Source organism: Nycticebus coucang, chromosome 21 (genome assembly GCF_027406575.1).
Source record: "Nycticebus coucang isolate mNycCou1 chromosome 21, mNycCou1.pri, whole genome shotgun sequence".
In the NCBI taxonomy this organism is placed as follows: Eukaryota; Metazoa; Chordata; class Mammalia; order Primates; family Lorisidae; genus Nycticebus; species Nycticebus coucang.
Genome location: NC_069800.1, coordinates 42,852,425 through 42,877,663, shown reverse-complemented (window position 1 = coordinate 42,877,663; position 25,239 = coordinate 42,852,425). Strand labels below are relative to the sequence as shown.

The window sequence follows — 25,239 nt, the reverse complement described above, 5'->3', positions numbered from 1 at the left end:
GGATTTTTGGCCAGGGCTAGGTTTGAACCTGCCACCTCTGCATATGGGACCAGCGCCCCACTCCTTGAGGCACAGGCGCCGCCCACATTTTCTTTTTTTTATTTTGAGACAGAGTCTCACTCTGTCACCCTGGGAAGAATGCCACGGCATCCTAGCTTACAACAACCTCAAACTCTCGTGCTCGAGAGATCCTGTTGTGGGTGGTGCCTGTGGCTCAGTGAGTTGGGTGCTGGCCCCATATACCAAGGGTGGTAAGTTCGAGCCCAGCCCCAGCCAAATTGCAAAACAAAAAAAAGAGAGATCTTGTTGCCTCAGCCTCCCAGAGTGCTAGCCTCAGCGAGTAGCTGGGACTACAGGCACCCACCACAATGCCTAACTTGTTTTTTTTTACCTTTACCTTTTTACCTTTACTCTGTGTGAGACACAACAGAGTCTCACTCTTGCTCAGGTTGGTCTCCAACTCCTGAGCTCAAGCAATCCACCTGCCTCAGCCTCCCAGAGTGCTAAGATTATAGGCATAAGCCACTCTGCCCGGCCAATTTTCTCATTTTCTGACGAGGGCCCAGATTCAAAAGGGTAAAGTGACTCACTCAAGACCACACAACTAGCTATCAAAAACAACATAAGAACCTTTCACCTGTCACCTCTCTCCTGCCCTGCCCATGGCTCCGGCCTGCCCAATCTTGACCATCTCTGAGGGGCTCAGCCTACCTGCTCCATGGAGAAGCTGGTTCCTCTCCATCTCCAGGCCCCAAATCTGGGTCTCTTCACCCCAGGCCCTACTTCCTGCACTTCCCAGAGCTGACCCAGCTCCACACTCCTGCTCTCAAGGGTGAGGACAATGTGATCTACCTTCTGGCAGACAAGGTCACAGCTTTTACCCTTATTCTCCTACCAATGAAGCCAGGGCCTGGGCACAGAGAGAACAGAGCCCTATATCACAGGCACCTGCGCAGACACCTGTGGACATTCTCTTTAAAAGGGTCTTGTTAACAAGTATTTGTGGAGGCTTTCTATGTGCTGGCACTATGTGGGGAGGAGGCAGCCAGGTCATTGCACTGAGCCCCCACCAAAGCCTTCCAAGACTTCTGGAGCATCAAGGCCAAATTTCCTTTGGCAGCTTTGTGGGTCCTTGACACAACAGACCTTGTCATTCTTGTTTCTTACCCAGCTTCCCATTCCTGCCACTATTGACTAAACTGAGCAAGGCCTTTCCTGCCCTCTGCACCTCCATCCTGCCCAGCATCTCAGGGTGCCCTGTGTTCTGTTCTGAGCTCCTCACTCAGAAACACTGACAAACTACAGTGAAGCAGTGAAAAGGCTGGAAACTCTGCTGTAGCAAGAATGACTGAAGGAATGGAGGTCATTCTGCTTGAATAAGAAAATAATTAATGGAATGTTGGCACTGTGCCTAGCTGCATAAATGCTGAATGAAAAACAAACCAGCATTCCTTAAATATCTAAGGGGCATCACATGGCAAGGACGTTGATTCCTTCTGCTTTGTCCTTGGGTGGTGGGGCAGGGAGAGGAGAGGAGCTAGTTTAAAGTTGCAGGACGCAGAGTTTTACTAGACAAGAAGAACGACCTAAGAGGTCCAAAATATTTGGTCAGCACTGGGCCATGCTAGTGATCAGGGCTCCCAGACAGCACTGGGTTGACCTTTCTGGCTCTGAGGACACAAAGGCCAGGGGGTAGGAGGACCCATGACACACCACAGAACAGGGTGACAAGAGCGTAAGGAAGACCTTGGAGACACCATGACTAAAGAACAGTGGAAAGGATTTGGGGGAGGAAGAAGGTTTCCAGACAGATGACCATATGTGGACTTCAGGAGACAGACCCTTCCCAGGTAACTGAGGCCCGCTGTTCCTCTGTACACTGCCCCACTACTGCTCCAGTACTCAGCAGCTCACAGACAAACCTGGGTCAAGGTCAGCCACACTTCCCCCTCCACTACCAGATTTATTTATTTTTCTCTTTTTTTTTTTGAGACAGAGTCTCACTTTGTCACCCTCAGTAGAGTGCTGTACTGTCACAGCAACCTCCAGCTCTTGGGCTTAGGTGATTCTTTTGCCTCCCAAGTAGTTGGGACTACAGGCGCCCACCACAACGCTTGGCTATTTTTTTGTTGCAGTTCGGCTGGGGCTGGGTTTGAACCCACCACCTCAGTATATGGGACTGGTGCCCTACTCACTGAGCCACAGGCGCTGCCCTGGATTTATTTATTTTTTTTTTTGTAGAGACAGAGTCTCACTTTATGGCCCTCGGTAGAGTGCCGTGGCCTCACACAGCTCACAGCAACCTCCAACTCCTGGGCCCAAGCAACCCTCCTGCCTCAGCCTCCTGAGCAGCTGGGACCACAGGCGCCCGCCACAACACCCTGCCATGTTTTTGTTGCAGTTTGGCCGGGGCCGGGCCTGAACCCGTCACCCTCGGTATATGGGGCTGGCGCCTTACCGACTGAGCCACAGGCACCGCCCTGGATTTATTTTTTTAATGGTCTATTTTTCCAGAACAATTTTAGATTTACAGAAAAATTGAGAAGACAGTATAGAGTTCCCACATACTCCACACCCGGCTTCCCCTGATATTAACATCTACATTAGCATATCTTAGTTACAACTGATAACCCAATATTGACACCTTATTATTAGCTGAAGTCAGTGAGTTACTTAAATTTCCTGTTCTACCTAATGTCCTATTTCTGTTCCACTAGCCTGTCCAGCGTGCAATATTATATTGAACTGTCATGTCTCTTTAGGCTCCGCTTGGCTGTGAAAGCCAAAATTTTTGACAGTTTTGGGGAGTAGTTGATGTTTTGTGGTATGATCCACATTAGAATTTGCCTGGGCCTGGTACAGTGGCTCATGCCTGTAATCCTAGCACTTTGGGAGGTGGAGGCGAGTAGATTACCTGAGCTCACGAGTTTAAGACCAGCCTGAGCCAGAGTGAGACCTTGTCTCTAAAAATAGCAGGCCATTCTGGTGGGCATCTGTAGCCCCAGTAACTTGGGAGGCTGAGGCAAGAGAATGACTTAAGCCCAAGAGTTTGAGGTTGCTGTGAGCTATGATGCCACAGCACTCTACCCAAGGGGACAAAGTGAGACTCTTTCTCAAAAACATAAAAAAGAATTTTCCTGATGTTTTTCTCATGATTAGGCTTGGGTTATAAGTTATTAACAGGATAAACATAGAAGTGCTCTTTTTATCACATCAAGGGGCAATACAATCAACACAATTGATTACTGTTGATGTTGCCCTTAAACCTGGCCAAGACAGTGTTTCTCAGATTTCTCTAGTGCAAAGTTACTCCCTGCCCCTGCTTCCCATAGTGTGTTCTTTGGATGGAGTGTCACTGTGTGCAGCCCACATTTAAGGAGTGAGGAGTCATACTCTCCCTCTTTTAGTACAGAGTATCTACAGAAATTATTTGGAATTATTCTGTAGGAAGATTTATCTCTTCTCTATTAATTTATTCATTGATATCAATATGTACTCATGGATGTTTATTTTATATGCTGGGTTAGAATCTAATACCGCTTTATTTTTTTGCTCACATTGCTCCAGCTGAAGCAGCTGGGAGCTCTTTCAGTGGGCCCTGTGTCCCTCTACCATCCTCCCATCAATGTGGTCTTTCCCCCCTTGGTTCCTTCCCATGCTGTAGGGTGAACAGAGCTCTCGGCACACTCACCATCATTTCTCCTTGCTCCACAGTGTGGATCTTGATGTATGCCCCCACCACAGCCTCCACAGGGAGCTCACCATACTTGGTATTGATCATGGGACATTTGACAGCCTGAACATGCTTGGATCTGAAATTTGACAGCTTGTTAGAACTAATCTGTGACACAGCTAGCTTGAGCAAGGCCCTGCCTAATCAGCCCTCCCAGAAGGTAGGAAAACTCAAAATTGAGCCCTGAGAGAGACTGACTCCCATTGCCAGGAACTGGAGACATGTGACATGTAACAGGGAGGAGACCTGGGTGGGGAAAGTGCTGGGGCCCCTTGGAACACCTGGGAGCTGCTCTGTGGAGGGAGGGGCTGAGGAGCCTACAGCTGGGCCAGGCCTGATGGGCGAGATGTCCAGTTATGCTCAACATGAGAAGGATATTGCTAACAGAGCTGTCTGAGTAATCCCTGTATTCCTGGGGACACACCAAAAGTCAGGGCTCTTCTTGACAGGAAGGCAGAGAAGAGATGGCTTGCTTATTTGTCTAAAAAGACAAGTTTCCTGGGTGGCCTGAAGACCCGTTACTTTGTATTGAAGTTAATTTTACACAGGCAATCCTGTTGTGGTTTCTTTGGTCTGTCTAGATAGAAGGATGAGACAGACTATACTATTTGGATTAGAGGTAGGGAAAAGATTATTTACCAGCTGAGAGCATAGCTGGGCTGACTTAGCACATAAACAAGACAGGCTTCAATTCCCACCCCACCAGGACCTGTATATGAACATGAATGACACACGCCCGGCATGCCCTTTCTTTTTCCTTTCTGGATCTAACCCATTCCTTCTCCCTTACTGATTCACAGCACAGAAACTGGATCTGTTCCATCTCTACCTTCAGAAGAACTGAGACTTAGATTTCAAGCACTGGATTCTTCGGAATGAATATCCATCAGAAGAGAAAACAACTCAGAAGTGATACAGGAGGTGAGCTTGAAGTGTTAATGGGCAAAGGACTTGAGTGAAGTGGGCCTTGGAGCGACATGGGGACTGTGACACTGATGCCATTATGATACTTTTGTGTGTGTGTGTGTGTGTTTTTTGGCCAGGGCTGGGATTGAACCCACGACCTCTGGCATATGGGACCAGCACCCTACCCCTTTGAGCCACAGGCGCCGCCCAAAAGGTTTTTTTTTTTTTTTTTGCAGTTTTTGGCCGGGGCCGGGTTCAAACCCACCACCTCCGGTATATGGGCCGGCACCCTACTCCTTTCATTATGATACTTTTAATTACAAATGTAATGAGGGGAGGAGACTATACTGCTCTGGGCTCAGTGTTGAGCTGATTCTAGGCCCGTCCCCACTGAATGTCCTGTTCTGCTCCTCGTCTTCTCCAGGAAAGGCAAAAGCACAGCCCTCAGTGTGTACGGCCCTCACACCAGAAGTGACAATTGTAAAGACTGAGCCTTAACAAGTTACTCAAATTTAAATCCTGGCTCGCCACTTCTACCTGTGTGATCTGGGCCTTAGCCTTTCTTTGTACCCTGGTTTTCACACTTGAAAAATGGGAGTGATAATGATAATATTTTTTTTCATAGGGTTATTATGAGGAGTAAATTAGATAATTCTCAGGCATGGAAGAAGTATTCTCATTTAACTCCTGATTTGTAAGAATGCTGATACTTAGATACTATTATCTAGAAAGAAATAAGGTTTAGAGAGGTCAATCCCTTCCCTAGGGACACAAAGCAAGTGACCAGGCCAGGATCTGAACCTGGGTTGGACTAACTCCAACCAGTGCTTATTACTGGGCTGTAACTGCCTCCCTTAGATGGGCAGAATTTTCTGCAGAAGCTCAGAGTCAAAAAGACCCAGCAATGCACATACTAAGTGAATGTCAGAGCCAGAACATCTGTCCTCCTCTCCCTTCCTTAAGTGAAAAGTAGTAGCTGACCATCTAACGTACCCCTGTGAGGCCGAGGCCGAGAAGGTAGGTCCTGATAGCAAACCAAGGGCTTTTCTAGGCTGGTTGCCTCACACACACACCTATCCCTTTGGGGTGGACTTGTGCCTGCCACCTCTCCCACCTCCCTAACATCCCTGACATTCAGCCATGTAAGTTATAGCCACCCCCCTTATTTATTTATTTATTTATTTTTGTAGAGACAGAGTCTCACTTTACTGCCCTCGGTAGAGTGCCGTGGCGTCACACGGCTCACAGCAACCTCCAGCTCTTGGGCTTATGTGATTCTCTTGCCTCAGCCTCCCGAGCAGCTGGGACTTACAGGCGCCCGCCACAACACCCGGCTATTTTTTGGTTGCAGTTTGGCTGGGGCTGGGTTTGAACCCACCACCCTCAGTATATGGGGCCGGCATCCTACTCACTGAGCCACAGGCGCCTCCCTATAGCCCCCTTTTTAATCACAATCTGGGCTCTTCTATGTGCCAAGAGCTAAGCTTACTTGATCTTAGGGCCGAAGAGCTTTGGGAGACTATTTCCTGAGGTTTTGATCGTCCTACTGAAACTTGTCCCCTCTTGCTTCCAGGCTTTCTGGAGTTGCAGAAGTTTCAAATAAGTGAAGTCCTGTAAAGGATATGACTTGATCTGGAATTCCTTAAATCTCTGCTTAGGAGAGGGTTCTGTTAGAAAAAGCACAGGAAAACATTAAGGGGTCTTTGTATACTTGACAGTTAAAATTCTAGGGGAGGAAATATATCATAGGAATCTGCCTGGGTAATCTGGCAAGGGAATTAAGAGAAAAAGAAAAGAAAAACACAGGTAACATCCCTGTTACAGCCTTCCCAAGTGTTACATTCAGACAAGCATAATTAGCCTAATCTAAGAGATACGATGAACAGCAGAGAGTTCCAGCCACCTAGAAAAGGACTGAAGCTTGGATTTGAATTCAGGTCTGTTTGACTAAAAACTATCATTCCATTAACAGATCACGCTTATCCCAGCTTTTAAACTGGGCTTCAAATTGGGGCAGGGGCAACAATAAGATACATGGATGACTAGGACCAGTCATCCTTAGAGCCCTTGGAGGACCACTGTAAGGACTACAGATAAAGTCTGTAGTATATTCAGTGCTAGCATATACTGGGCCCTCTATGAGTCATTAAAATGATCTCCAAAGAAGTATAATTCAGAAATAATAATAAACAAACCAAAAATACTATGCTGAGTCAAAAAAGCCAACACAGAAGAATCCATACTGTGTGATTCCATTTATATGAAACCCTGGGAAGATAAATATAACCTGTAGTGATAGAAAGCTGATAAGTTGTTGCCTAGGACAGGGGTGAAGGGTAGAGATTGACTAGGGCATGAAGGACCTTTTAGGGGTGATGGAGATGTTCTATAACTTGATTCTGGTGGACACAGAGATATACATTTGTTAAAATTCATAGGACTACATATGTAAAATGCATGCATTTTATTGTATGAGAATTATACCTTGGGCTGGGCATGGTGACTCACACCTGTAATCCTAGCACCCTGGGAGGCCAAGGCGAGAAGATTGCCTGAGCTCAGGAGTTCTAGACTACCCTGAGCAAGAGTGAGACCTCATCTCTACTAAAAATAGAAGAACTAGGGGGCATTGTGGTGGGCACATGTAGTCCCAACTACTCGGGAGGCTGAGGCAAGAGGATTACTTGAGCCCAAGAGTGAGGTTGCCGTGAGCTATAATGTGACAGCATTCAATCCCAGGGCGACTGAGTGAGACTCTGTCTCAAAGAAACAAACAAACATACAAAAAGTACACCTCAATAACATTTATTTAAAAAGAGACCTCTAGTGTTAAATCAACTATGAAAATTAATTTTTTTTTTTTTATTCTTTTTTTTTTTTTTTTGTAGAGACAGAGTCCCACTCTATGGCTCTCGGTAGAGTGCCGTGGCGTCACACAGCTCACAGCAACCTCCAACTCCTGGGCTTAAGCGATTCTCTTGCCTCAGCCTCCCGAGTAGCTGGGACTACAGGCGCCCGCCACAACGCCCGGCTATTTTTTGGTTGCAGTTTGGCCGGGGCCGGGTTTGAACCCGCCACCCTCGGTATATGGGGCCGGCGCCTTACTGACTGAGCCACAGGCGCTGCCCGAAAATTAATGTTAACAAAAATAAATCTGAACTCCATAAGAAATAGACCCAGCTTGGGGGCGGCGCCTGTGGCTCAGTGAGTAGTGCGCCGGCCCCATATGCCGAGGGTGGCGGGTTCAAACCCAGCCCCGGCCAAACTGCAACAAAAAAATAGCCAGGAGTTGTGGTGGGCACCTGTAGTCCCAGCTACTCGGGAGGCTGAGGCAAGAGAATCGCGTAAGCCCAAGAGTTAGAGGTTGCTGTGAGCCGTGTGACGCCACGGCACTCTACCGGAGGGTGGTACTCTGTCTCTACAAAAAAAAAGAAATAGACCCAGCTTAACAGAACACATATAAAAGCACTGAATATGACCTCTTTGAAAGGTATTCAACAATATCCATCAATATTTAAATGTACATAAATATGTACACTGGATCAATTACTTGATTCAGTAACTCTAAGAATTTGTCCAATGTTTCCTTGCTAAATGCACCAGGGAATCACCACAGTAAGGTAAAAAATTGGAAGTAACTCAAAATATCTGTAAAAGAGACTTAAATTAATTATTGTATTTCCATATAATAGAATCACACTCAGCTATTAAAAAACACAATCTAGACTTCTGCTTCCAGCCAAGATGGAGTAACAGGGACCAGATATTCTCCCTCTGAAGAGTGTGCATATTTACAACCTGTGACGTGTCTATAACCATATAAAACAGCTAAGAGAGATTTTTTTTTTTTTTTTTTTTGAGATGGAGTCTCCCTCTGTTGCCCAGACTAGAGTGCCATGGCATCAGCCTTGCTTACAGGAACTTCAAACTCCTGGGCTCAAGTCACCCTCCTGCTTCAGCCTCCTGAGGTGCTCATCCACAACAGCTACCATTCACTCTGTGATTAGCTTCTGAGTACCTGCTAGATGCCAGGCGTGGTATCAGGCCCTGGGAATACAAAGGCTGCCCTGATAGAGTTTATATTCTAGCAAGAGAGACAAATATTTAATAACCACTTATATTTAGTTGTATGATTTCAGTGGGGCTAAATACCACAGAAGAGAAACATGAGTCACTAGAGTTGGACACAATGGCAGATGGAAGATGATGATTCCAGCGTGAGAAATCAGGAAGATATCTTCGAGGAAGGAATGGTTACACCAAGATCTAAAAAGCAGAAGAGCGCTAGGGAGGGGGGGTGAGATGTGTGAGGCCACCTGGGACAAACTAAAGAGTTACTGGGAAAAGGCTCGAGAAGAGGCTGGAAGAGAAGACAGCTGGTAGAAGAAGGGATCAAACCAAGTCATCCCGTGGGGCTCTCTGGCTCAGATTTCTGATTCTATGGGCTAGGAATAAAAAACAGGATAAGCTCAGGGTGCCCCCTGCTGCCAGATGTGGTGGAGCAACTCACCAATGAAGTGCTGGCTCAGAGGCTTGTTGTCTATCAGCTCCAGATGCTGCCAGACCCACTTGTAGTAGGAGGGGCAGTCCCCAAGGTCTATCAGCCTCAGGACTTCACAGCTGCCCTGGATGCATCAAGGGACACAACAATAGGGTTAGCCCAGGAGGCTCCAGGCAGGCCAGACGAGTGTTACCCCTTTTTGTTTTGTTTGTTTAATACAAGTGGTTTCGGGTTCTTTTTTTCTTTTTAAGAAAATGCTCTGTACTCATTAAAAAATTCAAGTAACTAAAGAGGCGTAAGAACTAAATACAATGCTGAGAATAAAGCTGACATGAAGGACACATTATTGAGACAACTGAAGAAACCGATTGTGAATTATATATTTTTCTTTTTTTTTGGCCGGGGCTGGGCTTGAACCCGCCACCTCCGGCATATGGGACCGGCGCCCTACCCGTTGAGCCACAGGCGCCGCCCAGTTATATATTTTTCTAATAGACGAATATTAAAATTCTCTGACTTTGATAATTATTCTGTGGTTCATTTCTGATCTTAGAAAACAATCACTTTATACAGGGATAAATGAATACAATAAGTGATTCTTAACTCTTTCTTTTTTTTTGATTCTTAACTCTTGTATGATTCAGATGCAAAAATGATTCATGTGCAAATTGCACATGAATTTTATGGCCACCCTGTATATATATATACACACACACTAAAGCAAATTGGCAAATAACAATCGGTGAAGCTTGGTTAAGGTTAGACATGTGTTCTTTGTACTTGCTCTTGTAATTTTTCTATAAATTAAAAATTATCTCCAAATAAAAAACCTAAAAATATTCACACCCAACAAAGAAGCATAGAAAAAGTTAAAACTATGAGGTATATAATCATAGCACCCCAAAATAACTAGTAGGAAAATATTGGTGAATATTATTTCAAATTTTTCTTATAATTAAAAAGAAAAGAAGGGATCAGGGTGGTGCCTGTGGCTCAAGGAGTAGGGTGCCGGTCCCATATGCCGGAGGTGGCAGGTTCAAACCTAGTCCCGGCCAAAAACCAAAATAAATAAATAAATAAATAAATAAATAAAATAAAATTGGATATTTTAAAAAAAAAAGGAAAAGAAGGGATCAAACCATATAAGATATATATACAGAAGGTGTTAAAAAATGTATACACATTTTAAGAAAGGCAAAAACTGTATTAAAATTGTAATAATATATACAGATATCAAAAGATTAATATAAGTCCTGTTTGAGCACCTCTTCTAATTGCAGAAGTCTAATAATCTACAATAAGACTCGAGTATTATAATTTCAATAGTTTTTGCCTTTCTTAAAATGTGTATGTATTTTTGACACCCTTGTTATATATAATTTTTCATAAATGAATTCATTTATGTAAAACAGACTTGTAACCTTTTTAGAAATTCAATAATATATCAAAGACATTTTTCCATGCCAAACAATATGTTTCTACATTACGTTTTACTGGTTACATATTATTCTATGTGTAACATAATTTGTAAAATTAAAAATAATAAATATTCAGTTGACCAAAAGAAGTCAGGCACAAAGAATACATACTGTATAATTCCATTTATATGAACTTCAAAAACAGGCCAAAGTAATCTATGGTGAGATAAGTCATAAGAGTGGTAACCTTGTCTGTCTGGGAGCTTTTATCTGGGAAGGGGCACACCACAGCCTTCTGGAATGCTGGAAATGTTCTTTACCTTGATTTGGGTGGTGATTACACAAGTGTATATACATGTAAAAATTCATCAGGCTGTAAAGTTTAGATTTCCATTCTTTACTGCATATATGTCACACCTCAAGAAAACACTTTTGAAGATTCATATTTGGTTGGTTCTAATTTGGTTGTTTCTGATTTTGTTCAGGGCAGCAAAGTCCTCAGTTAAAAAAACTCACCACTCTCCAAACTGACCCGTAATGGGGTGACAGGGTTCTGGCTGTTGAGATGGAAGTGGAAAACTGCTGGATAAAACTCCCAGGAAAGCAACTGTTGTCCTACCTCCTTCCCTCTGCCTGAAACTCAGATGTGATGGCAGGAGGTGGAACAGTCATACTGCAACCATTAGGAGGAAAGCCAAGAGCAGAAAAACTAGAAGCCACTTGGGTTCTTAATAACATCCCAAAACTGCCTAATTCTAGAATGATCATTGCATGCAAAAAATACTATTTACTGAGCCATCACAGTTGCGCATTTCTGTGACCTGCAGCAGAGAGCAACTCTAACAGATATTCTTATACACTGGTGCAACTTAATTACTCTAGAGGTCATGAAGGTAGCACACAAATATTTAAGTTCTCCTTTGAAGCATATGGCAGAATTGCACTCGTCCATCCTCTGAATTAAGCATGGCCTTCTTACTTGCTCTGGCCAATTTCCTTAGCAAAGTAACTGGTGATACTCTGAGTGGAAACTTCATTCATTAATTATTTATTTATTTATGTTATTTTATTTTCATCAAGACAGAGTTCTACCCTATGCCCTGAGCAGAGTGCAATGGAGTCATAGCTCACTGCAGCCTCAGACTCAGCTGTGGGCATCCTGCTGCCTCAGCCTCAGAAGCCGCTGGGATTACAGGCACTTGCTGTGGTGCCCAGCTGGGTTTTTCAACTTTTTTTATGAGTCAGGGTCTCACTCTCGCTCAGAAAAGCCTCAAACTCCTGAGCTCAAGCAACCCTCCTGCCTCAGCCTCCCACAGTGCCCAGATTACAGGCATGAGCCACCCTGCCCACCTGAGTGGAGACTTTAAAAACTACTGCTCAATTCTCAACATTCCCTTCTCTTGTCTTGGTGCTCATGGGAGCATGAGTCAAGATCAAGTATCTACTGGCCTGAGTCCCTGAATGACCATAAGGACCAAGGCCTAACTGATGACCTATGGGCAAGTGGAGGAATACATTTTGGCTAGTTAATCCACTGAAATTTGAAGACTGTTTATAACTGCAACATCATCTAGCATACACTAATGTAATTCCTACATTTGATTATCTCCTTGGGAATAATTCCCAAGGGGTATGCATGTTTGAAATTTTGATACACATTGCCAAACTGCCTCCCCAAAAAGCTTAGCTCAATTTACATTCTCTTCAACAACACATAACAGAGTCCATTATAACGGTCCCCAACTTTTTTAGAACCAGGGAGCAGTTTCATGGAAGATAATTTTTCTATGGACTGGTTCTTAAGGAGCCCACAACCTAAATCCCTAGGAGGAAGCTTCTTCTCCTGGCTATCCTGCCACTCACCTCCGGCCATGCAGCCCGGTTCCTAACAGGCCAAGGTCTTCACAGTCCTTTTAATCTTTGCTAATCTGACAGGTAAGAAAGATTTGTCATTTTTTTCCCTTTCACTTTGTATCTTTTTGAAAATCTTACCCTTTTTGGTAGTCTCTAAGAGGCACATTATAAAGGATTAAAGCTCAAGACAAATTCCTATTGAAGAGGAAGAAGGGAAAAAACATTGAATAAGCCCTTATTGTATACTGGCCATTGTGCTTGCAGTTTTATTTAATATTCACTTAACAAATGTTTAGGCAGCGCCCGTAGCTCAATCGGAACCACAGGCTGGTGGGTTCAAACCCAGCCTGAGCCAGCTAAACAACAAAAAATAGCCAGGCATTGTGGCAGTTGCCTGTAGTCTCAGCTACTTGGGAGGCTGAGGCAAGAGAATTGCCTAAGCCCAAGAGTTTGAGGTTGCTGTGCATGGCACTCTACCCAGGGCAACACAGTAAGACTCTGTCTCAAAACAAACAAACAAAAAAGGTTTATCACCAAAGAACCACAAGAGCCAGAGAAACACACACCAACGTGGTTTCTCTGGAAAGTCTCTCTTTGGTCTTTGTATCTATACATATGGAAAGAATAGTTTCATCCTGTGTCCCCAAATGATAAACTGTTCTGAGTTGATTATGGACATTAATTAGATTTGTGATGCCAGCAGGAAATCGTATTTTCCAACTTTCTGAGGTCCCAAAGATGCCCAGGGACTTGAGGCTGATTTCACCCTCTAGTGATAATATGAGTAAACTACAGGAATCAGGCAATCCGTGCCCGTCCCAAAGAGCCCTCAAGTCACGAAACAAAAATGAGAAAAAAAGAGCAGTCCCTTTAGAGGGAGTAGGCACTGTAAGGCACAGACAAGGCCTGCACCAGAACACAATCTTGTGTTCCCAGATCTGAATTCTCAAAAGCCAAAAAGCAGAATTTTTATGTAAAATCTTCACATTAACGATTACATCAGATATTAATAAAATGCTGTGAGGAGCAAGCCCCTAAAAAGCCCCCCTACCTGCTGTCACTCTGTGACTTTTGTGTCATTTTTCCAGGCATCCTTGTATTAGAATCACCTGCAGCAGCCCTTACTCAAATGCAGATTCCAGAATTAATGAATCAATCTCTGGGATAAGAAAGTAATTTGCCTTTTTAAAAAGCACCCTGGGTGATTTTACACTTACCAAAATTTGAAAATTCCTCCCTTGGGCCAGGGGTTCTCCAACTTCAGTGTGCATCAGAATCACCCAGAAGGCTTGTTAAAACACAGATTACTGAGACCTCCCTTCCAGAGTTTTGGACTTAACAGCTCATGAGTGGGCCTGAGAATTTGCATTTGAAAATGAGTTCCTAAGGTTCCAGAACCAGTTTTTAGAAATGAATGTTAACTGAGTAAGCATGTGCTGAACTGATTCTCACACCTACCAGACTGTGGGAGGGAGTGGCTCCATTTTACAGATGAAGAAATGGAGGCAAAACAGATTAAGAAGCATCCTCCACTTTCTGCTGGTTAAAAAGTAATCATGAGAGGGCGGCGCCTGTGGCTCAGTGAGTAGGGCGCTGGCCCCATATGCCGAGGGTGGCGGGTTCAGGCCCAGCCCCGGCCAAACTGCAACAAAAAAATAGCCGGGAGTTGTGGCGGGCGCCTGTAGTCTCAGCTGCTTGGGAGGCTGAGGCAAGAGAATCGCGTAAGCCCAAGAGTTAGAGGTTGCTGTGAGCCATTTGACGCCACGGCACTCTACCCGAGGGCGGTACAGTGAGACTCTGTCTCTACAAAAAAAGAAAAGTAATCATAAGGATTACTCTTGGATTTATACCCCTCACCACTCATCCCTGCCTCTTTCCTGGCTGTACAGTATCAAAACAGCTTTGCATTCAATCTGGGGACGTATGTTATTTCATGGCTTTGGAGGTGATTGCCCCAAAATTTTAGGGAAGAGAAAGCCAGTATCAGGGAAGAGAAGGAATTGGCAATTATTCAGGTTGGCCTTCAGGGCTCTCCAAATTCCTGTTACGTAAGCATCAGGATTTGCAAAACTTATCATAACCCCAGGTATATTCCTACTGTGCCCTAGCTGGCAGTGACCTCACACACACACACACACACACACACACACACACACACACACACACACACACACTCTCCTCTGTGGAGCTCTAGTCCCTTTTTGGTGTGTAGAGACTGGAAGTTAATCACTTTATTCCCCAAGCTCCCTGGCAGCTAAGGTACTGGATGTGATTTGGGTTCACCAATCTGATGCATTCAGACAAGGCTTGGTTATGTGACATCTACTTGGTTACTAGAGATGGTGGCTGTAGCAGTAACTTCCTGAGCATGGCAGGGGCAGTAGCACCCATAGCAGGCCAGCTCTGGACTCCAATTTGCAGGTGTCTAGATGTCATTTTCAGTCTAGAGTCTCTTTTGGCAGGCTCATCCCTGGGAAGTCTGTTAGCCATTTATCATTCTGCAATAAATTCCTTTTTACTTATATTAGCTACACTTAATTCTGTTCTCTGGGACTGACCCCAGAATCTCTCTCTCTTTTTCTCTCTCTCTCACACACACCCCACATAGTGTTGCTAAGTTTAACAAACAGCTTTCCAGAAAAACATAAACATGTATGTAAATTTTACTGTCACAAAGGGTACGTAACACACAATTTACAAATAATAAAATATGCCATATTCTTTTTTTTTTTTTTGAGACAGAGTCTTACTATGTCACCCTTGGTAGAGTGCTGTGGTGTCACAGTTCATAGCAACCTAAAACTCTTGGGCTAAAGCGATTCTCTTGCCTCAACCTCCCAAGTAGCTGGGACTAAAGCACCTGCCATAATGCCCGGCTATTTTTTGGTTGTAGTTGTCATTGTTGTTTGGCAGGCCCAGGCTGGATTTGAACCTGCCAGCTCTGGTGTAGGTGGCTGGCCCCTAGCCATTGAGCTATAATTGCTGAGGCAAAATCTGCCATATTCTTACTGGAAATTCCATATAGTCAATCACAGAATGCTTTGGTTGACTTTGGCTGAACTTTTTGTAACTCTGGCCAATCTATACTTGCAATTCAACCATAAGTTGACAAATGAAGTTGCATCCCAATCCATTCTTTTCCCAATAAATTTAATGTTATTAAATTTGGTCTGTGATCTGTGAAACTATTCTCACCCTCTTATAAATTATATTTACTAAATTGAAACTTCTTTTAGCTTTGGCACTATGTATGTCAGCACTTCACTTAGTCATTAATGATGTAACTTCTATGATGAATCAGAATAGTTTTTATACACTGTTAGACTATTTCCTTAATTTAGACTATTGCCTTAATTTCCTTCTCTTTACAGTCTAGTACAGTATAACAGATACAGATGCAGCCCCCTTTTACATTTAATTTACATTATAAATAATTTCTCTTAATGCATTCCTAAGAAATCAGCAAAGCCATCAATCCAGACTTGACTTAGGGTGTTTGCTCATTCCATGTGGAAACCCCCATGGCTGCTGACTATAAGCCACCAACGTGAAGTCACTGAGCGTGGAGTTGGGAAGGGATGTGCACAATTGTACAGTATTTCTGAAACCACTCTTACAAATTGATGAAGGGGTGCAAGGCGAGAACTAGAGTAAGGGCCCCCAAAACTCTGTGAAGGAAAAGGCCTAGCTAAAATAATTATAATAATGAAAATCTGTGAAGAAACAGGCCTGGCTAAAATAACAATAATGAATAAAACTCTGAAGGGAACAGGCCTAGCTGAAATAGTGACAACACTCAGCCACTGTCCCCTCACTTGATAATAGTCACTTTCTCCTTGTTTACTTCTCTGTAATTACTACTCTAGAGAACACAGGTGGTAGCCATAAAGCTGTTTAACTTTCCTCCATAAATAACATCACCTGTTCAGCACCTAAGGGTCGTATTTGAGATACCTTCCAGATCCTGCATTCCAGTGGATTGGCTGACCCGCCTAGACAGCAGCTCATACCAAAGGAGTAATGGGTCTGTGCTGAAAAGAGCCAATCAGCAGACCCCCATTGCCTAATCTTCACCAAACTGTCTTTAAAAATCCTTCTCGCCAGCCACATACACGTGAGCTGGCAGATTTGAATCCAGCCCGGGCCCACCAAACAACAATGACAGCTGCAACCAAAAATTAGCCGGGTGTTGTGGCGGGCGCCTGTAGTCCCAGCTACTTGGGAGGCTGAGGCAAGAGAATCGCTTAAGCCCAGGAGTTGGAGGTTGCTGTGAGCTGTGATGCCATGGTACTGTACTCAAGGCGACAGCTTGAGGCTCTTGTCTCAAAAATAAAAAAATCTTTCTCCTCAATTCTCAGGGAAGTGGATTTGAGAAATTCCCCATCTCCCCACTTAGCACTGTGTAGAGTAAATTTTCCTGCTGAGCCTGCAGTCTTTGGACACTGGCTTTCTCTTGAGCAAGGGGAAGGGGAACCTGGCTGGGCGACAACATTTCTACCATATAAATACAACAGACATAATCTCAAGAGAAAAGATAATAGTAAAATGCAGTAACATCTTTAGGAAATGGTGAGTTTTTCAGTATTTATTATCCTTGTTTTCAATATAGCTTATTTAACTGTGGGTTTATTATAATCTAATATTCAGTAATTGTGTTTATCAACTTGAAAAATTCCTGAAAATTAAAGTATCAGCTCTGAAAGCTGGTACAAGCCAGCTCCAGCACTCTACCAACCTTCCTCCCTTCCTTTTGTTTTATTGTTCCACACTTCAAAGCTCAGCTCCCACCTCACCTCCTCCAGGAAGTCTTTCTTAAAAGCCTCTAGCCTTTAGAGATCCCTCTCCTGAATTCTTATAACTTGCACAGTTTGCACCAATCACTTGGTACTTGGCACTGACACCTCTGTCTATGCATGGAATCTAGTAGAGGAGATAAAGAGAAAGAACCAGTCTTTTTCAACTTTGTATCTCTCCAGAGCCTGGACCAATGTGTTACAATCTTGACAAAAAGTCAACAAAGGCCTGCCTGTGTCTTAACCTGTAAGGAACTGATGGAAAAGTCAACTCAAATCCTAATTCCTGAGAAAAGCTTTGGAGTCAGACAGACCTGGGTTGAACCCTCACCCACTCATCACCTGCATGATCTTGGATAGCCACTTAACCTTAATGTGCCTCAGTTTTCCCCCATGTAAAATGGGAATAATGAGAATACCAACCTCCTTTAGGCTACTGAGACTGTTCTACTCATGTAGAACACAGAGTCTGGTATATAGTAAGCACTTGATAATTGTTAGATTTTCTTTTCCTTATCACTGAACAAAGATAAGGCAGCAAAGGATACAAACCAATTTACAAAACTTACAGTAAACAAGCATGATAAATCTCACTAGTAATCAGAAAAATAGATACATAAAATTCTCGGTGAGGCAGCAATCGCCATCTGTTAAATTAGTAGACTTCTGAGAAAATGACTGGCAAAGCTGTATGTACTGGAAGCCAGATAAGGTGGATCCCCCTTTTTTTGTAAGGCAATTCATTCCAGGAGCCATAAAAATGATGAGACTGGAAATTGAGCCTAATCTCTCTCGTTGTCCCCATTGCGTGACCCCATTGCGATGGTCCCTACACCTATCTCCATAGCCCCCTTGAATAAAGTCTGCCTTAGAAAAGAAAAATTATGATAACACAAAATTCTACTTTTTTTTTTTTTGAGACAGAGCCTCAAGCTGTTACCCTGGGTAGAGTGCCGTGGCATCACAGCTCACAGCAACTTCTAACTCCTAGGCTCAAGCGAGTCTCCTGCCTCCACCTCCCAAGTAGCTGGGACTACAGGCGCCAGCCACAATGCCGGGCTATTTTTTGGTTGCAGCCGTCATTGTTGTTTGGCAGCCCAGGCTGGATTCGAACCCATCAGCTCAGGTGTATGTGGCTGGCGCCTTAGCCGCTTGAGCCACAGGCACAGAGCCACAAAATTCTACTTTTGAAACTCTACTCTGAGGTAATGAGCTTATAGGTGACATCTTCCCTCTTTCCAGAAAGTTTTATAATGTAGTACATGTCACTTTTATAATTTAAAGATTATAATTTTTAAAAGGTGATTTGGCATCTTTAAGATTCAAGAGCCAGCCAGGCATAGTTTGCTCACACCTGTAATCCTAGCCCTCCAAGGGCTAGGCCAAGGAGGGAAGATGGCTTGAGCTCAGAAGTTGAAGACCAGCCTGAGCCACAGCAAGACCCTGTCTCTAAAAATAGCTGGGCTTTGTGGTGGGTGCCTGTAGTCCCAGCTACTGGGGAGGCTAAGGCAAGAAGATCACTTAAGCCCAAGAGTTTAAGGTTGCTGTGAGCTATGACGCCATGGCACTCTACCTAGGGCTACAAAATGAGACTCTGTCTCCCCCACCCCCACCAAAAAAAGGAAGGAAAAGAAAAAGAGAAACCAGCGAGGCATTATGTCAGGTGCCTGTAATCACAGCTACTCAGGAGACCGAGGCAAGAGAATCACTTGAGCCCAAGAGTTTGAGGTTGCTGTGAGCTATGATGCCAGACCACTCTACCGAGGGTGACAAAGTGAGACTCTGTCTCAAAAAAAAAAAGATTCAAGGACCAAATATACAGTTTAAATATGCATATGTATGTAAAAAAGCATGCATATGAGCTCAAGGAGGGACCATGCCTTGGTCCTCTGTGTAACATCATAGCTATCTATGTTAAAGTTCGCAGCAGCCCTCTGAGGGAGGCAGACCTTTGAAAACAGCACACAGAAACCCAGAAAAAGAAGTGAATTGCACTGGTTGCAGAACAGGTCCAAACCCGTGTGTCTAGCCACAGGACATTCTATTAGACTTGCTAGTCCCAGCTTTATACTCACCCACCATCTCCAGACTTCTCACCTTGCAGACAAATATGATGCAAGACGATTCCATAAGGTCTTTTGAGATCAGCTGCCTGTAGGAGTATTTCTCTATCTTCCCCAGGACTACGAGCTGCCAGAGCTTCTCATCAGGCCACGATGCAAACAGATCCATCTTCCTGAGGGGAAAAGCCTATTAGAATTCATCATCCCATCACATAAGGTGCTCTGATCACAGCAATTTCCAGAAAGGGGACACGCCCCTCTACTATGAAAGATGCCTGGGGGGAGGAGTTTTTCTACTGGCCATTCTCACTCTTGCCCCCTCTGCCCTTCTCTTGATGTCCTCCTCTCCCACCAAGCTCAGCTCTTTGCAGCTGTCCTGATACCCCTGGGGTGATCCAGCCTCTGTGCTTTTGTCACTTCTGCTCTTCCATCAAGGAACTTTCTCCCAGCTCCATCCCTGCCATCTACACCCATCCTTCCTGTGGCTTTCTAAGGACTAGTTCCTCACTTTGGCTCCCTGGCTGTTCTATCCTCCAGCGGGGCAGTTCCGGCCCTAACTTTGGTTTGAGCCACTCATTCCAATTCCTATCTCTTTCTGGCCTATTTGCTTCAAATATTCAGCTCTGGGGAATGGGAAAATCTGGACCCTCCCCTTCCCACCTATTGCTCCCTATGGTTAAAAAGCCACCCCACAGTGACTGTTTCTTCCCCTGACCTTGAACACCACTGATCACTGGTGCTGTCCCACAGAGAGAGAGGGGTTGCCTTCTCTCCACGGGTGCTGCTAACAATTATCTTAGATTTTCTCAGATCCAACAGATTATGGGTGTGGAACTCAACTGTCTCAGGTGGACTGAGTTAGTTAACTCAGGTTAACTCAAGGTGACTTGGGCCTCACTGGGAACACAGAGTTAAGTCCAGGGTACTAGAAGTCGGGGGCTGGTTCCATGTTCAGAGGGACAAAGGTCTGGTGCCACCACAGGAAGCCCTGGAGGCACACACTCTCCATGATCCCCTGATCGTCTCATTCCATCCTGGTACCTTGGGAGAGAGGTACCATTATCCACATTATACAGAGCAGGAGGCTGCAGCTCAGAGAAATGAAGTGACCTGTCTTGGGTCACATCACTGATAAACCTAAGAGCTGAGGTTGGAACCAGACCTATTTTTCCCCTGGATGAAAAATGAAATGCTCCTTCCTTCAGGACTGCATTCTCCTTTACCTATGAAGCCACCTCTCCTACCTCTAGCCACAGAGACCAGACCCCTTTGCCAACACACTTCTCTGTAGCTGTGCAGCCCTACAATCTGGATTTTCAGAGCTAGTGCAGATTCTTTAGTGGACTTTTACTCTTTTACAAAAAGGCCCACCAAATGCTCAATATATGCTAGCTATTATTACCATTATCCCACAAGGAAGGGATATTTGAACTGAAACCTGAAGGTGTGATAGGAGTTTGTTAAAGAAGTTGGGTGGCATGTGGGTATTCCAGAGTATTCCAGGCATAGAGAACAATGCCTGGTCTGTTTCCCACCAGGCCTGGAACAAAGTCTAGCACCTAAGAAACACACAGAAGATAAAGATGGTGAATCAGGGTGTGGTTACCTAAAAAAGTCAAACCGATACTGAGCATCCTTCTGAACTTCCTGGTCCAGCTTATGATTGAGGAAGTCCTCCTGGTCAACAACCAAGAACTCCGTTTCTTCCATACAGACCACAGTGGACCTCCTTACTGAAGCATTCATAAGGCCCACTTCCTGTTGGGTAGATGGGACAAGGTCAAGTGTGAGGCTACCTCCAGCTCCTGTTCGCAGGCTTACATCTATCTTCCCAGCTTCTGTCTCTCCCCTGAAATCTCTAGATTCCTCCCAACTCTCCCATTGGGGGCTCACTTCTTCCTTCTTAATCTGCTCCTTGTGGGAAAAGAGGCAACAGGCCAGCAGGGAGTTAGCTGGTGAAGACCCTTTATAGGAAACAATACTCCTTAAATATCACAGGTGAAGATGTCAACCTGAGCACCACCTGGTCCAACTCAATCAGCTTTTGACAGATAAGGGTGCTGTGGCCCGTGTGGGGTGGTGACTTGCAGAGGATGAGGCAGGACTGGGCCTGGCCAGAAGTTCTAGCATGAGTCCTGTCATCTCCCCAGCCCCACCCCTGGAAGCCAGGCACTTCTCCAGGCTTACCCCAAAAGAGTCACCCTTGTACAACAATTTCGGGTGGGGATCCAGGAAGGCACTGCTGCCATCATCATCCTCAGTTACTGCGACTGTGCCCCGATAGACAAAATAAAAGCTGTTGCCCTTCTGCCCCTTCCTGATAATCACACGCCTGCGACCAAACCTGGGGAAGACAACGGCCAGTTGAGCAGTTGAGCTGGTAGCAACACAGAGGCTGATCTGTATGAGGAAGACCTCTGGACTGGGTGTGCTCTTTGCTCTAGGGGATGAAAGCACAGCCTTGGATTAGAAGGGCCTTCAGAACAACCCAGCCCCTGCCTACATAGCATGGACACCTATCCAGTTGTCTGCCTCAGTTATGAGGCAGCTTCCTGAGAGTCTTTGTTGGTCTGGTGCGCCGTTACATGCGCTTGGGCTCATAGGAAATGCTCAGTAAACAGTAGTTTAATAAATGAGTGGAAAAAAATGCTGAAACCAATGGATGGATTAATCGAGTAGCTGAGTGATTAGGAGCCCTGGCTTTAGTGTCAGACCTGATCCGAAGACTGGTCCCTTAGTTGTGGGGCACTGGGCAACTCATAGCCCCTCTGTGAATCTCAATTTCTTTTATTTATAAAATGAAGAATGGCTAGAAAGAGACAGATAAATGGTCTTATTATAATCCCTAGTAGCTCATTACCCAACTGGGCACCTGTAGGGTAAAAATGTCCTGGCCCCAGGCAAACTGGGATTTTATTCTTAGACTCAGAGGGAAATTTCTGTATTTCATTTACAAATCCAAATCTTGCTTCTTTCAATTTCTATTCATTTCCTTCATTCATTTAGTAAATAAAATAAATGCCAACTTGTATCTGTTGTACCCAATGAATGACATAGGTTTTCTTTTCAAGATTATGGTCACTGGCCAGGTGTGGTAGCCCATACCTATAATCCTAGGGAGGCCAAGGTGGAAGAATTGTTTGAGCTCAGGAGTTTGAGATAAGCTTGAGCAAGAATGAGACCCTGTCTCTACTAAAAATAGAAAAACTAGCCAGGCATGGTGGCAGGTGTCTATAGTCCCAGCTACTTGGGAAGCTGAGGCATGAGGACAGCTTGACCTTTAAGAGTTTCAGATTGGTGTGAGCTATGATGATGCCATAGCACTCAACCCCAGGGCAACAGAGTAAGACTCTGTATAAACAAACAAAAAAAATTATCGTCATGTACAAGAGGTAAATGAGGTTAATTTAGAAGCACAGAAAGGGAGTATTTAGCCCAGCTTACAAAGGTCAGAGAAGGCTCCAGCATAGTGTCCAAAGTGAGTCGTCCAGGTGGACAAAGAGATGAACAAGTGTCCCAGGCAGAGGGACCACCATGGCCAAAGACACAGAGGTAGCTTAATGCATAGCACAGTCAAGGGCATAACAGTGCACTTCATGGGACAGGAAAATGGGACAGGGGAGGTCAGGGGATGGGTCTGAAAGTCAACTTGTCTGAAGCCTCCAAAGCTGGGCTAAGCTTCCATTTTACCCAAAAGATGATGGGGAACCCCAAAGTCTCCCCTTTTAGTCTCTGCCGGGACTGATGAGTGACTCTGGTAGTAGAAGTGCCCTGATGGCAGGGTTATGTCTGTCATTTCCCCAATTATGAGCTCATCAGGTCCTCCTCTTCCTCTTCTCTCCCCACACTGACACCTTCCATTCCTTCATGCCTCACTGGCTGGGCCAGCAGCAGCAGCACCAATACTCTGCTGAAGGCAGATGATACTCTCTTTGTCCCAAAGGTTGCTCCTCCTGCCTGGAATGGCCTTCTCTCCCTCCTCCACTTACTCAGATTCTTTCAGCAACTCAGATCCTACTTCCTCCAGGAAGCCGTCCCCAACCCTGCCCACAGCAGTGTCTCCTCCTCTGAGCTCCTAGGGCACCCACTGGTCTCTGAGCTCCTAGGGCACCCACTGGTCTCTGAGCTCCTAGGGCACCCACTGATCCTTTGACAAACTGAGGGGAGGGATCAGAGGACAGAGAACAGCGTTAGGCTGGAGTCAGTAACCTCAGCATCCTCTCTGGCTGTGGACTTGACCAGGTCCAAACCAGAGGCTGGTATCAGCCCTGGGATCTTTATCAACATAGGAAAGAGGAAATAGTCTAGATGACAATGACTATATGGGAGATGGCAGGAATATTCAGCTAGCAAATGAGAGCAGGGAGCATAGCCAGTGTTCATTCTAGTATAGACTCCTAGAGCTAGGGCCAAAAAGACCCTTGGAGACCATTGAGTTCAACCAACTTTTGGAAAGAGGAGAATGGGTTCCAGGAGGCCATGGCTTGCTGAAGGTCATGTGAACCACAATCAAGTCAGCAGTGGGACCTGAATCTCTTAGATCAGATATATGTTGCCTTTGCTGTCAAAAATCAAGTCACATTTTTCGACCAACTGTACCCTTTCTCAACTCTTTTTTTTTTTTTTTTTTTGTGGTTTTTTGGCCGGGGCTGGGTTTGAACCCGCCACCTCCAGCGTATGGGACCAGCGCCCTACTCCTTGAGCCACAGGCGCCGCCCCCTTTCTCAACTCTTTTTTTTTTTTTTTTTTTTTTGGCCAGGGCTAGGTTTGAACCCACCACCTCTGGCATACGGGACCGGCGCCCTACTCCTTGGGCCACAGGCACCGCCCCCCTTTCTCAACTCTTAATGCGTCACTGACCCCAGTGATAATTCAAACAAAGTCAATCTTACAAAGCTCTGACTTGAATAACTGAAAAGACCTTTTTGCTCTTTCCCATTGGAATAAAACTGGAAAGATGGAAGTCTGGAGACATGACTGTGGCAGCCATATAGCCACTATGAGAGGAGCGTCAGGTGGAGGAGAAGGCTTATAGGAACTAAGTGCCAAGAGACAAAGAGAGACAGACAGACACTGGTCGTGTGAGCCCCTGTGTCTAGCCAAGCCTGGAGCTGAACTGTCCCAGGACCTTTCAGATACATGAGCCACCAATATATTCCCTTGGGCAAGGTTTTGTGATATTTGCAAGTGGATGAATCCTGTCTCAGCTGCTAATTCAATTCCCAGTACCAGAAATAATCAACTAGCAGAGGGCTTTGCCAACCACCTCTTCACTTTATCTTCCCCTGAATCTTGTTAGTATACTTAGCGAAGCCCATAAAATTATGCTTATTGCACTGATAAGGGTACTGGGGCTCAGAGAGGTTCAGTGGCTTGCCTGAGTTCATGCTAGGGCAGATGTGGCATTGAATTCCAGAGTGTCTAGCAGGGGTCCTCAAACTTTTTAAACAGGGGGCCAATTCACTGTCCCTCAGACCATTGGAGGGCCGGACTATAGTTTAAAAAAAACTATGAACAAATTCCTATGCACACTGCACATATCTTATTTTGAAGTAAAACATACAAAACAGGAACAAATACAATCACATTGCCTCAGGTGGCCCACGGGCCGCAGTTTGAGGACCGCTGGTAGCTCCGTGATTCTTTTTCCTTTTGTGACAGCACTCTGTCTAACATGGAATCTTACTTTATAGGCAATGGTGACGCACTCTTCTTCACTGGGCTAGAACAAAGTCAATGGTTCCCTCTGCCTGGAATGTTCTTGTCTACACCTCCACCTGACAAATCTACCTGTTCAAACACAAATTCTTCTGTGAAATTCTGGACCAAGCCAACTGGAGGTTAATTTCCTCCCCTGGGAGCATCCTGCACTGGTCAGAGAGGGTCTTAGGCTGTATTTGATTGTGCTTATGTCTCAGACTGTGACCTCCATGAAGTAATATATTGGGGTATAAACCTAGAGTGGCCTTAC

General features: G+C 44.9%; 1 protein-coding gene across 5 annotated transcripts in view; it reads right to left on the bottom strand.

The window, feature by feature from the left end:
- Positions 1-25,239, bottom strand: part of CNBD2 (cyclic nucleotide binding domain containing 2) — a 60,613-nt gene that overhangs the window by 11,776 nt on the left and 23,598 nt on the right. For 4 of the 5 annotated variants that reach the window (XM_053574963.1, XM_053574967.1, XM_053574966.1 and 1 more), the window contains exons 6-11: positions 21,456-21,708; positions 20,875-21,026; positions 19,303-19,441; positions 9,150-9,264; positions 6,129-6,306; positions 3,692-3,812 (exon numbers count right to left, since the gene is read on the bottom strand). In XM_053574963.1, coding sequence (XP_053430938.1) covers positions 3,692-3,812; positions 6,129-6,306; positions 9,150-9,264; positions 19,303-19,441; positions 20,875-21,026; positions 21,456-21,708 — 958 coding nt within the window. The remainder of the gene's footprint in view (positions 1-3,691; positions 3,813-6,128; positions 6,307-9,149; positions 9,265-19,302; positions 19,442-20,874; positions 21,027-21,455; positions 21,709-25,239) is intronic. The other variant, XM_053574964.1, reaches the window with a different exon arrangement.